Source organism: Sinocyclocheilus grahami, unplaced genomic scaffold, assembly GCF_001515645.1.
Source record: "Sinocyclocheilus grahami isolate Dianchi unplaced genomic scaffold, SAMN03320097.WGS_v1.1 scaffold116.1, whole genome shotgun sequence".
NCBI lineage: Eukaryota > Metazoa > Chordata > Actinopteri > Cypriniformes > Cyprinidae > Sinocyclocheilus > Sinocyclocheilus grahami.
Genome location: NW_015505295.1, coordinates 1,961,209 through 1,977,093, shown reverse-complemented (window position 1 = coordinate 1,977,093; position 15,885 = coordinate 1,961,209). Strand labels below are relative to the sequence as shown.

Below are 15,885 nucleotides of genomic sequence, written 5' to 3'. Positions count from 1 at the left end.
ATTCTGCAAAAATAAATAAATATTTGTATATGTATTTTACAAAATTTGTGGAATGCAAAGTAATGTATTGAAAATGTATAATTTTATATTTATGTATTAAGAAACATAATGTTTTATTATAATAAATTCTGTATAAATTATTAAATTAATAATTAAATGTTATTAAATGTATTAAATATTAACAATTTAAATTAAAAAATCTAAAATCAATATATTTTATATAATATATATATATATATATATATATATATATATTTTTTTATTAATATATATTTGTTGCTATTACCTATATATATATATATATATATATATATATAATTTTTTATTAATAGATATTTGTTGCTATTACCTTAAAATTACTTTCCGTTTTTTTGTGTGTTTCGCTCTCTTTCTCTCCCTCTCAGTTTAGACTGACTTTTTGTTTATTGCTTTTATACTATTTTTGCTTTTTGTGAACAGGCCTTTATTTGGACTTATTCCATTAGAAAAATGATGCAATAAAATTCAAATCAAGCATTTAATTCATCTAGACTGTTCTTGGACACAGAGTTGCCCTACAAAACGATCAATACAGAGCCACGTAAACGAACAGCTTGAATAAAGCAGAGAGTTGTAACCCACATGAACGCAAACAGAAAAAAAGAAACACAAAGAACTGATTCACACAAGGTAAAAGTTTGAACAGGAAGAGTCCATGAACGAACATAGCCGTGCATTACACTACACATGTCAGGCATTCTGGGATCCTCCCTAATTAAGAAAAAAAATGTACCTTGAGAAATGCTGACGTTGCAGAAAGTTTGGTGCATGATAGAATGTCCAAATGCTTCATATAGTGCCTATTAGAAATTAGGCGTAGATGTTGGTTGGTAAAGTCTACTTTGTTCAAACGCTGGCCAAATGCATCGAGATCACGTACCACACTTGATCGAAAGATGTTTACAAATTTAGACATGATTTTGATTGCACAAATCTAACTTTCAACAAAACAGAAGAAACAACGCAGAAGAGAAACATCCACACGGTCTCACATTACCCCATGAGAATGACTACAACATCCGCAAATATTTATAAAACACACACCTCTCCAGCCTCTAGATATTCTAAACTAAATCCATCAATCAACATCTTATAAAGCAGACAAAGTTCTAATCCATAATAACGTTTCCTGCAGTGAAAAAGTCCATCTCCTGTTGTCTCTCACACCAAAATCCACCAATAACATAGAACTGTTTTGGACTGTTTTTGCTTGTGGACGGTGCTTGATCTGTTTCCCACTTAATTCTGACAAGATGATGTTTTCATAAAGCAATGTTATGGATAGAGAACTTGTATTTTGGCCAGATACAATGGTTTAAACCTAAAAATGTCTTCATGATGGATTTGTTTCTTACAAACACACAGCTTTTCACTTTACAAGACATTCATTGATGGACTTATCAGTTGTTTGGACTCTCATTCTGACGGCACCCATTCACTGCAGAGGATCTAATTGGTGAGCAAGTGATGCAATGCTACATTTCTCCAAATCTGTTCCGCTGAAGAAAAACTCATTTACATCTTAGATGGCCTGAGACGGAGTACATTTTCACATTTTCAGGTAAAGTATTCCTTTAACCATGTTATTTGTTTAACATAACTGTTAAAGATGTATGTGGAAGATATACAATGGAAATCCCAAATGTGAGTTTGTTTTGATGTACATTTTAAGGCATCCGTGGCATTGAAAAAAAGAAAAAATCTGTTACCCAAACTTTCAAATAACCCATTAAATTAGACACAGATCCTCCAGAATTTATAATTCTCACTTATATCTGCACAGCTCTGACCGTCAATACATCTGCAACACTTTGAAGGTCGCTTCCCACGCTTTTTGCTCCATAGACAAAACCAGCATTCACTAGCCAGCACTCAATCAGCAGAAACCTGTGGGAATGAGAAATTCATCTTCGGACAATGGATGTTGTGATGCAGGAGACAACATAATGAGTAAGTGTTATTACACACACACACACAGACATATATGTATATATACAGTGGGTACGGAAAGTATTCAGACCCCCTTAAATTTTTCACTCTTTGTTATATTGCAGCCATTTGCTAAAATCATTTAAGTTAAATTTTTTTTCCTCATTAATGTACACACAGCACACCATATTGACAGAAAAACACAGAATTGTTGACATTTTTGCAGATTACATATCCATCAATGGCTTTCACAGTGTCTCCTCTCTCACACATATGCTTTAACACATAAATACACCCTCACACACTGGAGAATTCACAGTATGTTCTCCACTTACAGTCGGAGACAGAGTCTGTCTGCAGGAACTGGACATTAGTGACACTTTACTGTCTGGGACACACATAAAATGGACACAAACTCTCTATTCTTTGGTAAGTTTCATGTCGTGAATGTAAATGTGGGGTGATGTGAAAATGTTTGCATGTGTATAATGTTTACCGTTCAGTTTATCAAGCTGAAGAATTGTTTATGATGGAATACAAGATGTTTGCATGTTAAGAATTTCCCATATAGATTTTCCCTATAAAGATTTTATAATTTAATGCATAGTTAAATAGTTAAATTTCAGTTTCTGAACATAGTACGGTTGTTGTTTCATTAATACTGTCCAAAACACCCTTTCTTTTGAAGGACGACATTGATAAAGCTCCAGAGGAGACGAGACGTAAGTTTATTGTGTTGTGTTTGTAATTTGATGAGTGATGTATGTCCGTGTTAGGATTTAAAGGGGTCATATGATGCTATTTTAAAGATCATAATTTTGTGTATTTGGTGTAACAGAATATGTTGACATGCTTTAATGTTCAAAAAACACATTATTTTTCAAATACTGTACATTATTGTAGGGCGTGTTAGAACGAGCCGTTTTAGGGGGGCGTGGCTGACTCGTAACTTTTCTAAAGAATATCTCTTTGGACTTGAGACTTTAGTCTTTGCAACTTTACAGACCTTCTTTATGCACCAAGAGCTTGTAACACTCCAAAGAGAAAGGAAAACTTGAAATCGCATCATATGACCCCTTTAATTATTTATTTTTACCCTGTGTGTTTTTGTTTTTGCAGAACTCTATAAAGAATACCGTTCTCTTAAAGAAGCAAAAGAAAGGAATGGCACTGGGCAGGGGGATCACACAAAACCCCCAAAGAGTCAGCCTTCTACAGCTGTAAGAGGACAAGTCTTAATTCATTAATTTGAACATTCATCAGCCGTCTTTGTAGTTTCTGAAGATTATACCTGTTTATGTATAGATTTATTAAATGTGCATGTGTTCACTGTTTTAAGGAATCTGGATGCTGGGGGTCTCACCTCAACCGGAAGAGTCTGCCGGCTGCTGTACCAAAACTGTCATCAGATGACAAAGAGACGCTGAAAGCTTCAGCTCAGTACTTTGGTATGAAGTTGAAAAACAATCTTGGAGCTTTAACCAAGGTGAATGTGACTTACACTGTATCCTGAGCCGGGTGATATCATAAAAAAAAAAGATCTCAAGTTCATTTCATGACAATATGTGATATGTTGTGATATTTAATTATTATTCATATTTAATTAACGTAAATAGAAGTAATAAATTATCAAGTTAATAAAAAAAAAGAATCAGTCTTCTGCAATAAAAAACAATAATAAAAATAAAAGTAAAAAAGTTTAATTTAAAAAGTAAAATACTATAGAATTACATTTTTAATAGGCCTAATTAAAAAGAATAAAGAAGACATGTATATAATATATTTTTTTCAATGTTTTAAGATTTAAAATTCTAAGAACAATTATGTTGATGTTTGTTACTGTGTATATTCAGAAACCTTTCTACTGATTATTTTGACTGATATCATTGTGGTATTTGGTGGAAATGGCTCTTTATTTTAGCTATAATGTTTTAAAAAGACATAATGAAAAATCTGTATATTATATTTGTAAAAATATTCAGAAACATGTCCACTGATTAATCTTTACTATGTTGTGCTTTTTGCATTACATAACTTAATCTGTGTGACATTAATGGCTGTTTTAACAAATAATGGTACTTTAATTGAAGCAATTCTTAATGAATCTAATTTTTGAGCCTCGTTCAGACTGTCAGCCCAAATCCGATTTTGTGCATATCTGGATGGAATCTGATTTGAATAACTGACTGTCCACACAGCGTATTGCAACTGTTCATATCCGATTTGTGTGTCCATAAGCACTCTTTAATTTTTACGGAATGTGCATTGGTTTCTATGGTTATGCCGTTGCGTTGTTATGCCTACGCTATAAACAACGGTAACAACAATACAGTTTGCAATACAGATGTTGTCTTACGACATGACAACATGTTGCTGTCGCAGCTGCGCTGTATTATTATATTTCGTCTTGTGAGGCAGCGGCAGAAACGCAGGAAGCTGGAATGTGTAGCTTTATTTCGTGCTGCTGTCTCTGCTACATTCAAAACTCAAAGAGGTGCATAAACGAGCAGTATATTGTGTTTTTCCACTTGACTTGCACTTCGCAATGACACAAGCTTGTTTCTGGCATGGTTTCTGCAAAAAAACATCTGACGTGTTTACGTTTTACGTGGCGTGAGGGTGTGAAAAAGCTACGCTAAATCCGATCTGACCGGTCAGACTGAAACGGATTTCCAGGAATGCGATTTGAATAGGATTACAAACCACATATGAATGTAGCTCGAAACGGATTTGCAAAAATTGGATTTCATGTAGTTCGTTGCCGTTTAGACTATCTAAATATGATCGGATTTACACAAAAATCGGATTTGGGCTGACTGTCTGAACGAGGCTTTGGATAAATAGGTTACAGAATATCTGTTCTCTTATTTTCTTGTCACATTTACTGAATTCTAGGAGCGATCTTTTTCTCTGAAGAAAGCAACAACCCCTCGCCGAACACCAGCGAAACCACTGAAGGACGCTCCAGACTCCAGTGCAGCACCGACAGATGTAGACACTCACACACCAAAGCCAGCTCACACGTGTCCAGACCCCAGCGCTCCTCCTGTACAGACGGCAAGCAAAGAGTTTGAGGACGAGCCATCAGATCCCTTTCCATCCATAACCCCCTCCAAATCCTGGTCTCCAGCTGTGGGCTCTGCACACAAGAGCTTGGAGAGGGTCCAGTTTCTGAAGCAGTCCATGACCAAGAGGTTTTCCTCTGTGGACAGCGACTGGCTTGCACGCTGCCAGGTTTTCGATGAGGTGGAAGAACCTCAGAAACCTGTTGCTGGGAATTCAGAGCTGTCACAAATCGAAAACAGTGTCTTACGACCTACTGTTAAAAGCGAAACTGTGTCAAATGAGGGTCAGACATCTCCTAAGGCTTCACTGGAGAAGAAGAAATCTTCCTTGTCAGAGGATGGTGCACAGAAAGGTCCAGTAACATCTTTAGTAAGGAACAATGTGGTGGATGCAGAATTGGGCTCCCCGGGGCCTGATGGTGAACAGGTATATCAAAAAAACACTGCGGCTCTCATGAGAGATGACGAGGCCTGTTCAGAGGAGCCTAAATCTGCTTCAAACGCTAAGAAACGCAAACCCAGGGCTAGAAAAGATCAAGACTCAGGTGACAGAGCACAGGCCGAATATGGCAAAAAAAACAAAGGTCGAAAAAGACAGAGAGAGGGTGATGATGATGACGTGGACGAATCTGAGGAGCAGGAAGGTGGAGTGAAAAAGAGAAGGAGAACTAAAAAAGGAGAGGCAGCTGGAGAGGATCAGCCCAAAAAAGGAGGAAAGAGGAAAGGTAAACTCGAGGAGGAGGAGGATGATACTGCCAGTTCAGAGAAAAAAACAACCCAGAAACGAGCAATTCCTCAGGAGAATTTGCTGGGAGAAGTGGATGAGGAGGAGGCCAGAGCCGCTGCATATACAATGAAGAACACAGTCAGGGTCAAGTGGGTACCATAAACATCAGTTATTGTCACATTTTGTTCAGTGTTTAACTGATTTATTGTCCTCATCCTGAACCAGGCCAACCAAAAACACAGATGGGAACTTTGTGAAAATCAATTTAAAGAAGAAGTCCCATGTCAAGGGATTTGCTTTGAGAGGAGCTGTGCTAAGGAAACAGGTTGGTTGATAAGACCAAAATCAACTTCTTTTAAGGAATATTTCATCCAGAAATTATAATCGTTATAGTTTGCTCAACATTTTTGTTGCTGTAATCCGATATAAATTTCTACTGTGAAATACACATACAGATGTTTCAAAGAAATTTGGACACAATGACACAATTTATGACACAAAAATGACACATTTTACAACATGACAGTATATAGTGACCACGACTATCGAGCTCTATAAACAAACAAAAAACCAGCATAAAAATATTCCAGATGATTTGTATATTATATATTACAAGGCCCAGAGTAGATTAAATTTAAGCAGTGATTCACTGGAAATGTTTTCCCTCCATCAGAGCTCTAAAACCTTTGTTGTTTGGTATTGTTGATCTCAGGTTTCATGCATTGTAAATCTTATGCAGTTTTTTGAGAATGGATTACGAATTTCTGTCATTTCCAATCTGAAGTATGATCCATGTGATTTGCATAAATCCAGAGGAAACACATCAGCCATCTAATTTATTTTGTGAATTGTTTATATCTCTGTTGTCATCAAAAAAGAAACTTTAAAGTCCGCAGTGGTTTTGCGCCAAAATAAAAGCCCTAAAATATTGAAAGCAAATAAATCAAGACATCTGCAAATATTATTAGGCTGTTGTCATTTTACTGTTGTTCTGTAAAATACTGGTGGTAGTGTTATTATTATTATATTTTTATTTTATTTTTTAGAGTAATATTTTAATACTACAATAGTATTAATAGTAATTTTTATTGATTTAATTTCTATAATTTAAATAATATTATTTAGATTTAAAAAAAAATACAATTATAAATACTGAAACTAGGTTTATAAAATGTTTTTCATTGGGTAATTCATTAATGTGGCTTTCTCAATGTTTTATCATTCTAGATGTACATGCAGAAGTTCCAGCTGAAAGGCGAGCGGTTTGGGGGCGGAATCGGGAGGGGCAGGGGGCGGTTCGGTGGCTTCAATCATCAAGGCGACACCTGCTACAAGTGCGGCGGGACGGGTCACTGGGCACGAGACTGTCGAGGAAGAGGTGAGAGGCTGCGCAGGTCACATGACTCTGCTCTAATGAATTTGTGGTTATATTATTGATAAATCTGGATTTGTGTTTCAGCTCCTGTTGTGAGTTCTGCAGAACAGCAGGAAACCCAAGTAGAGGAGGAGGAGTTTGAGCTGCCCACTCTGGAGGAAGTTGCTCGGGCGACAGGAACTCTGCGGTCGGAGCCTATTGGTGAGTCTGCATGGGGCACATGTTTAATCACAGCGATTAGTCACTTGTTGCAAAACACCCTAGCAACCCATCTGTTTTTATTAAAAAATTGTTTTAATTTCATTTTAATTTTAGTTTACGTTTTAGTCATTGTGTGTTTTTGTCATTTTTATTAGTTTTTTTTGTTTGTTTTTGTTTTCTTGCCTTGAAAACTAGCTGAAATAAAATAACGTTTAAGAATGTTTTACATTTTATTTTATTTATTATAATTTATAATATCCATATCACCCACAATAGCAAAGGTAAATGTTTTGTGTTCTTACTTCAGTGGCCCCTCCCTCTGTGGGCGGAGACTCCTCTGAGAAGGAGGATCAGGGGGCGGAGATACTGCTCAATATCATCAGACCAGATTATGAGCGGCCCACCCCTCCTCCACCTATGGAGCCCCTCTACAGACCAAAGGATGATGGGAAAGTTCAAGGTATGTCACATTAATGTGCTGTAAGAGCTTAATTCTGTGCAAAAGTCTTTTTATTCTCTGTCTTTCCTTTGATTTTCCACAGATGTCCCGGCAGAGGTGTACGAAGCACTTCGAGACTTTGGTTACAAGTCCTTCAGGCCTGGTCAGGAGACGGCCATCATGAGGATCCTTTCAGGTGGGAGGAAGTTATTAGAAGCTTGAGGCATTACTACATTTCTGTATTTCAACACATCCATATTGCAGTGCAGTATGAATCATATGATTGATGCTAAATACAAATTACACACCAAATGATGAATAAAACGGCAATAATAACCACAATTGAAGGGATTCCTGTGTGTTTTACTGTTTAGACCTGAAAATAGATGTTATTGTCTAATATTTGTTCAGTCTGAAATAAATTTCCTAAAACCCATTTTAATATATTTTTAACCCACATATGAGTGAGTTATGCTGTTCAGACAAGCAAAAAGCTAAATGAATTTGAGTTGCATGTGAAGTGTTAAGTGGGTTCTCTGATCTGTTGGTGGTTTTGTTTTCATTCAGGTCTGTCCACATTAGTGGTTTTGTCCACTGGTATGGGCAAATCTCTGTGCTACCAGCTTCCTGCGTACCTGTACGCCCAGAGGTCAAAGTGCATCACGCTGGTGGTGTCTCCTCTGGTGTCTCTGATGGATGATCAGGTACGTTTGATTTTGTAGTGGATAAAAAAAAAATACTGTTTATAATGCAGGGAATTCTCACTCAGGTTTGCTACATTGTGTAGGTGAGAATTCATGAGCATGTAGCTTAAAACATCTCCTGGGAGGGAGAACAACCATTTAATGTGTTTGTTTCATTTTTACATTGTTTGTGAAGCTCTCAGGACTCCCAACGAAGCTGAAAGCCGCCTGCATCCACTCCAACATGTCTCGGAAACAGAGAGAAGCGGCTATTGAGAAGGTAAAGACTATAAAATAATTCACAAATGATGTGTAGCATGTCTTGTAATACAGGTATAAAGGCTATAGTTTTTTTTTCATCTTAGTTTTTCCTAACCACTGTTATTTTAGTATCATTAATACTATATTATAGTATTTATTAGCAATTTTTTTTTGTTATATTTTTCATTTTAATTTGTCATTTTTGTCTTTTGTTTTCTTTCTTTTTTTATGATTTTTGTTTAGTTTTTATAAATTTCATTTATATTTAGTCATTTTAGGTCAACTTCAATGTTTTATTTCAAGGCAACAATTCTAATTTTAACCAAAATGACTGTTTATTGTTTTGTTTTTTTTAATGTATTTTCATTTTTTATGGTAGTTTGTTATAGTAATTTTGTGATGCACGTTTTTATTTTTATAAATATACATGTTTTTTAGCTTCAATTTATTTTTGTTTTAGTATTGAATTTTAGTACTTCAACTTATTTTATTTAAGGTAGTTACCAAGGCAGCATTTCTAATTTTCATTTTTAAATACATTTTTTATATATTTTTTATTTTTAGTTAACAACAAGACTGTGCTTAACCAGACCAGTAACAGCATCAAAATATTTCGATTTGTGAATCAAACATGTAAACGCATTTTGTTTTTCACAGATTGATTCATCTCTGCTAGTTAGAACAAGTGAGACTCATCATGTTTTAAATGAATCTGTGAGCATGTGTGACTTAGTTTGATGTATTTTATTGTGTGTATAGGTGAAGGCCGGTCAGGTGCATGTCCTGTTGTTGTCTCCTGAAGCTCTGGTTGGCGGAGGTCACTCGGGGGCAGGATGCCTCCCTCCTGCAGACCAGCTCCCTCCTGTGGCCTTCGCCTGTATCGACGAGGCTCACTGTGTGTCTGAATGGTCACACAACTTCCGGCCCTGTTACCTGAGACTGTGCAAGGTTTGTCTCTCAAATGAATCATATTTTTCTTCATTTGATCATTTCAGAATGAATGTATGTTTGTGTTGTGTAGGTGCTCAGGGATCGGTTGGGTGTGCGCTGTCTGTTGGGTCTCACTGCCACGGCCACTCTGTCCACAGCGCTGGACATCGGCCGACATCTGGACATCAGCGATCAAGACGGAATCGCCGTCCGTTCTGCTGCTGTCCCTCACAACCTCCAGTTGTCCGTGTCCATGGACAGAGACAAAGAGCAGGTGCGTTTAGAAAGTCTTGTTTTCATGTAAGATGTCAAATGCAACTAAACAACATTAAAATAGAGAAATTCATTTCAGAGAAATGAAACACAATGTGACTGTTTCACTGCTTGAATAGCTAAATATATATATCAGTTTTTTAAAACATTTCTTTAGATTTTTTTTTTTAGATTGTTTTAATGATTTTGTTACTCACGCTTTTCTGCTCCAAAAATATTGGCCAAATCACAAATTGTCATCATTCTCTTGAACCTCAGTCTAACCTCTGAATACATGAAACAATTAAAATTTTAGAGAGATGCCATGCTTAAAAATCTTTTTCATGAGGTTATTTTGGACTTGGCACGAACAAGCTGTTACTAGGGATGGGTGATATGGGCTTAAAAAAATATCACAATATTTCTGGTATTTATTGCGATAACGATATCAATGACGATAATTTAGGGAATCTTGTTTCTTTAGAGAAAAGTATTATCTTTCCTATTTTTACCCAAAATAGGGTGTTGTGAGCATTACTGAGTACTATGACGGTTTAATTCATACTGGAAACTCCACATATGCATCGCAGAAGTAATACTAACGAATACTAATGTCAACAACTAGACGTTATCATTATTATCGCGGGAAGACTAATTCTTATTGTGGGGGGATTTTTTTACCGGTATATCGCAAACGATAAGATATCGCCCATTCCTAGCTGTTACACTTGTCTCAAATATCTTAATGTGTTCTCCTACAGGCTCTGGTGTCTTTGCTGAAGGGCGAACGCTTTGGCGCTCTAGAGTCGGTTATCATCTACTGTACCAGGCGAGAGGAGACGTCCCGTATCGCTGCACTGCTGCGCACCTGCCTGCAGGGGGTGATGTTGAGAGAGTCCTCCAAACCAGCACCAGAGGATGAGGACGACAATCCTGTAGGGAAGAAGAAGAAAGCTCTTGGTAAATACATCACTGTCATACAAAACTCTTCTGCTCCTTCGCTTTGTTTGGAGGTATTTATTTCATTCTTCCACGTCAACTCAGCCAGGAAAAAGATCCGTAAGCCTCTGAAGTGGATTGCAGAGGCGTACCACGCCGGGATGTCTGCTTCAGAGAGGCGGCGAGTGCAGAATAACTTCATGTGCGGGGAGCTGCGTGTGGTGGTGGCCACCGTGGCCTTCGGTATGGGGTTGGACAAGTCAGACGTGCGTGGGATCATCCATTACAACATGCCCAAAAGTTTCGAGAGCTATGTGCAGGAGATTGGCCGAGCAGGACGTGATGGACACCCAGCACACTGCCACCTGTTTCTAGACCCAGAGGTCTGTTCTTGTGTAGTACTTTGTTATTTGTAGTTTTATATTAGTGGCAATATTTTAATATTAGTAATATATTTTATACTTTATACTATATATTGTATACTATTACAGTATTTATTAATTTTTACTTTAGTAAAAATAAGTTTCAGTAATTTAGTATTGTGCTTTTGTCATTTTTATTAGGTTTTGTAAATATTACTGTTTAGGTTTAATTTATTTCTATTCCAGTTTAGTACTTCAACTTAAGCTTTAATTACATTTAAATACATTTAAGATTTTTTTTCTTCTAATATTTATATTGTATTTAATTTCAAATTTATTTCAATTAACAATTTTTTTTTTATATATTTATTTTTAATAATAACAAAACTGCAGAGGATGTAGGATTGGTAATTTTATGATGTGTTTTTGTCATTTTTTTAAATGTTACAATTTAGGTTTAATTATTAAAAAAAAAAAAAACAAGCTAATCAAGGTCTGAACAGTTACTAGGAAGCTACAGGCAGGTGAGTTTTAATTAGGGTTGGAGCTGAACGCTGCAGGACTGCGGCTCTCCAGGACTGGAGTTCACCACCCCTGGTATAGATTACTATACTATCATAATATTTATTAATATTTTTAATAATTTTTTTAAATCAGGGTTATCCTAGTTAACTAAAACTGGAACTAAAGTCAAAACCATTGCAAAAAATTGTTTACTTGGAATAAAATAAACAAAAATCTCAGTTTAACGTAAAAACTAAAATAAAATATAAAAAAAACTGCATATGTATAAAAGAAACAAACTCCTGAAAATGACAAAAATGTACAACACAATTACTAGAACTAAAATGAAAATGGAAAATAAAAACAGATTCTAAATATTAATAACTATAACAGTATCTCAGAGATAACTAATATAACACTGATTTTAGTTTTAGTTGATTTTTTAGATGTTTAATTAGTTCTTAGACATTTTTATTTCCGTTTTTGAATAATTGTAGAATTTTAGCTTAAATTAAATCAAATTTTAAAAAGCTAAATTTGTCTTTTATTTTATTTTATTTCAGTCAACCTGATTTTTAAATGTAATATTTTTAGTTTTAGTTCATGATAAGTCTGGCTTGAGCTATAGCTATCTTCTCAGATTAAGTTCTATGTTTTACGCTAAATCTAAATCCTCTGTGTTTTAGGTCTGGAGACCCTGTTGTGTTACCTGGAGCTTCATCCTCAGCAGTGGGTGGAGCTTCTTCATCCGACGCTCTCCATCTGTAAGCTGCAGTTTTACGGCGGTCCGCAACAACTCCGCAAAATCACCAAACTGTACGTTACTCTTTCACAGTGTGACCAAGTAGCTTCCGATGCTTCTAGAAGCTCATCAGTGCTGATTGTGTCATTTTGCATGTCGTCAGGTGTCCTCCAGTCGCTGTGGCTCTGGCGCGCAAACGCATGGCAGGGGAGCGCGTGGAGTCATGTGACACTCTGGAGTTTGACGTGGTGGAGCTGGCGGACACTATGGGCTGGCAGCTTCCTCTGGTGAAGAGAGGAGTGAGACAGCTGCAGTGGGGTTCAGACACAGGTGAGAGGAGACCATGTGATTCACAGATCATCTGATGCATGGTACAAACCAAAAGGACCAAACATACTTAAAACGACTAGCTTTATTCTGATTGGATCGGACCTCTAAAATTAAAACAATGTACCTCCCCTAGTTGTCATGTAAAACAAAATGAGATTGGTCACTTCACATGACAGTCAAATGGTTTCTTCCTCTCTAAGTGTGTGTTTTTTTGGGGGCCAAAATTGATCCCAGTAATTTCATTGGAAGATTAATTAAAATTCATAAGAAAGATAGATGACCTAACTACAAACTAGATAAAACTGTTCTGTTTTATTATATACTGTTGTTATATGTTGTGCTTTATTTTATTCCATTCAGGGCTGTCAGTCAAGTAAAATTTTGGTTACACTTTGAGGTGTCCCTGTTACAGTGTAATTATACATTTAAGTACAGAGTAATATTAATTAAGCACATGTGCTTACTATATGGTTAGGATTAGGGTTTGGCTTAGGGTTACTTGCATGTAATTATGCATAATTTATTGTTATTATAATAGGAAGTACAAGTAACGTGTAACAAGCACACTAAAATAAAGTGTTACTAAAATTGGTGCAGCGATTAATTAATCGAACTAATCACTAAATAAATTTGGCTGTGAAAATACCCACAAAAGATTATTTAAAGCTATTATTGTGTTGAAAGAGAAAGTATCAAGTAGACATTACAAATAGTACCCTTAGAAAGAAATATTTTATTTGATTCAACAAAACATTTGTTAGACACAAACCTTTAGGCTACAACGGCCTAACATAAACTATGGAACATAAAAGAAGATAATTTGAGAAACATCGCAGCATTTTTTGTTCATGCAATGAAAGTCACTGGTAACCAAAACCTCTTTTATGTTGCGCAAAGAAAGTACGTCATTCAGGTTTGAAATTAAATTAGGGTGAGGAAATGATGGCAGATTTTTTTTTAAATTTAATTTAATTTCTTGTTTTGATGAACTATCCCTTTATTTATTTGTATTTATTTTTACTCTAAAGAAGAAACGAAAACTGCCAGCAGGTGGCGGTAAATGTCTTTATGAGTCATTCATTCATTAGATTCGGCCAAACGGCTGATTCATTCAGGAATGAAGTAAACGGCTCTCTTTATGAATGGGCTACTGAATCATTGGTTCACACGATTCGTTCAAAATGCAGATTCGTTCAGAAACTTAACACGGCTATGTTGCTCACAGATGCACAACAGTTCTGCTGTGGCTTTATAGGTGATATTTTCTTTAGCAAAATGGAGCAAAAATGCACAATATTGTGTTTAAAATAAAATAACATTAACTTCTTATTTACTGAACTGTTGTATAAAATCACATTTGAACTTGTGCTATTCGGACATAAACGGTGTGATATTGCTCTCGCTGCTCATGTTATATTGCTCATATCATGTGACATAAATATATTAGACGAACAAAATCGTACAGGGGCATTTGTTTACCCCACTATCTTGAATTTTAGGGCATAACTGCATTTATGGAGTTGTTACCCAGCATCATATTTGTCAAGTCAACTGTATGAAATGTAAGATGATGTACAAGTCTGGGGGCGGGGCCAGTATGTTAACGGTGTTGAAATATTTGAATGATGTTAGTATTTCATAACTAATTAGTTAACGCACTAAACTGACAGCCCTAATTAAAATCTCGTCAGGTTCATATGGAGGCACAGGACGGAGTGGTGTCCATGTGGAGTTCTCAGCGCTGTCCTTCTATTTCCGCTCATATGGTGACCTGACGGCGGACGAGCTGGACGCGGTTTGTGCATTTCTGCACGGCAGAGTGATGGCACAGGAGAGGACTCAGCTGTACCAGCTCAAAACCTGCTTCAAAGCCTTCCGCAGGTCTCACCACACACTCACCATGACTGAGCTCTTCCAACCATTTATGTCCTTTACTGTCTGAGTGTGTGTGTTGTGTTTGTGTGCAGCGTTGCGTACCGTAACTGCAGTCTGTGTATGGATGATCTGGAGGAAAGCAGGAGCCAGGCTCTCAAAGAGCTGCTGCGCCATTATTTCGACAAGAGGAGAAACCTGGACCTGAGCAAACACTATCAGGAGGAAGAGGAGGAGGACGAGGAGGAAGAGCTCAACAGATGCAAGGTGTGACTCTTTCACAGTTTCGTTTATGACGTGAACTCTCATTTCTGTCTCTGAATCCTGTTGTTGTACTGTGTCCTTAGATGAGGGACTGGGAGGCTCAGATCTGTGCGGACATCAGAGGCTTCCTGTCCAATCGCAGCGATGAGAAGTTCTCCGGTCGAGCCGTGGCCAGAATCTTCCATGGCATCGGTTTGTTTCTAGTGACATTTCGCTCCACCTGTTGTCTTTTGTTTTTAATTTGGGGGTATTTCAATATGCGTTTCTGTGCCCCCCCAGGAAGTCCGTGTTATCCAGCGCAGACGTACGGACGTGACCGAAGATACTGGAGGAAATATATTCAGTTTGATTTCAATGAGATCATTCGTTTAGCTACACAGGAGATCATTAGAACGAGGTAACATGATCTCACGATGCTAGAGTCTGAATTTATTTATTTGTGCTGTTTGTCACTCTTTTAAATGTTCACATGTTGTGTTTTATAACTTTATACACAATAAAGACTGTTTTCCAGAGTTGTTTCTGCTGAATCAGGGTGATTTGGTGAACACAGCAGTTGTATTTGCTCGGTCTGTCCTGTAGTGGGCACTATTGTGCTGTTTTTTTATTTGTCAGATCCAGATACATTTTAGAGTCAATTTATACATTTATAGCCTACTACATGTATACTAAACAGTCCCAAACAACAACATATATTAACTTTTATAATGATTTGTATAATACAATTTAATCACAGACGCACATCTACCTTGATTAGATGCTTATGTTTTGTGTGGTATCTCCTACTGTAATTACAGGCGGCACATATGAATAATTAAAAAAAAAACCTTAAGTGTGCAGGAATTTCTTAATTTATATTTTATTACTATTTTTTCTGTTTGTATGACTTGTTGACAAGCGCAAATCATTTAGAAACAAATAAAAAAATATTTATTTTAATATAGAACCATAATATATATTTATTTTTATAT

At 36.5% G+C, this 15,885-nt stretch overlaps 1 protein-coding gene across 1 annotated transcript in view; it reads left to right on the top strand.

Annotated features, from left to right (window-relative positions):
* Positions 1-2,439: 2,439 nt before the first annotated feature.
* LOC107589489 (ATP-dependent DNA helicase Q4-like) overlaps positions 2,440-15,885 on the top strand; it is a 21,106-nt gene continuing 7,660 nt past the window's right edge. The window contains exons 1-22 of the mRNA XM_016277937.1: positions 2,440-2,451; positions 2,657-2,690; positions 3,088-3,188; positions 3,308-3,454; positions 4,864-5,909; positions 5,986-6,085; positions 6,988-7,138; positions 7,220-7,336; positions 7,644-7,796; positions 7,879-7,971; positions 8,343-8,479; positions 8,655-8,738; positions 9,479-9,667; positions 9,741-9,923; positions 10,663-10,861; positions 10,946-11,227; positions 12,393-12,522; positions 12,612-12,778; positions 14,470-14,659; positions 14,746-14,917; positions 14,998-15,106; positions 15,194-15,311. Of these exons, the coding sequence (XP_016133423.1) occupies positions 2,440-2,451; positions 2,657-2,690; positions 3,088-3,188; positions 3,308-3,454; positions 4,864-5,909; positions 5,986-6,085; positions 6,988-7,138; positions 7,220-7,336; positions 7,644-7,796; positions 7,879-7,971; positions 8,343-8,479; positions 8,655-8,738; positions 9,479-9,667; positions 9,741-9,923; positions 10,663-10,861; positions 10,946-11,227; positions 12,393-12,522; positions 12,612-12,778; positions 14,470-14,659; positions 14,746-14,917; positions 14,998-15,106; positions 15,194-15,311 (3,914 nt within the window). The remainder of the gene's footprint in view (positions 2,452-2,656; positions 2,691-3,087; positions 3,189-3,307; positions 3,455-4,863; positions 5,910-5,985; positions 6,086-6,987; positions 7,139-7,219; positions 7,337-7,643; positions 7,797-7,878; positions 7,972-8,342; positions 8,480-8,654; positions 8,739-9,478; positions 9,668-9,740; positions 9,924-10,662; positions 10,862-10,945; positions 11,228-12,392; positions 12,523-12,611; positions 12,779-14,469; positions 14,660-14,745; positions 14,918-14,997; positions 15,107-15,193; positions 15,312-15,885) is intronic.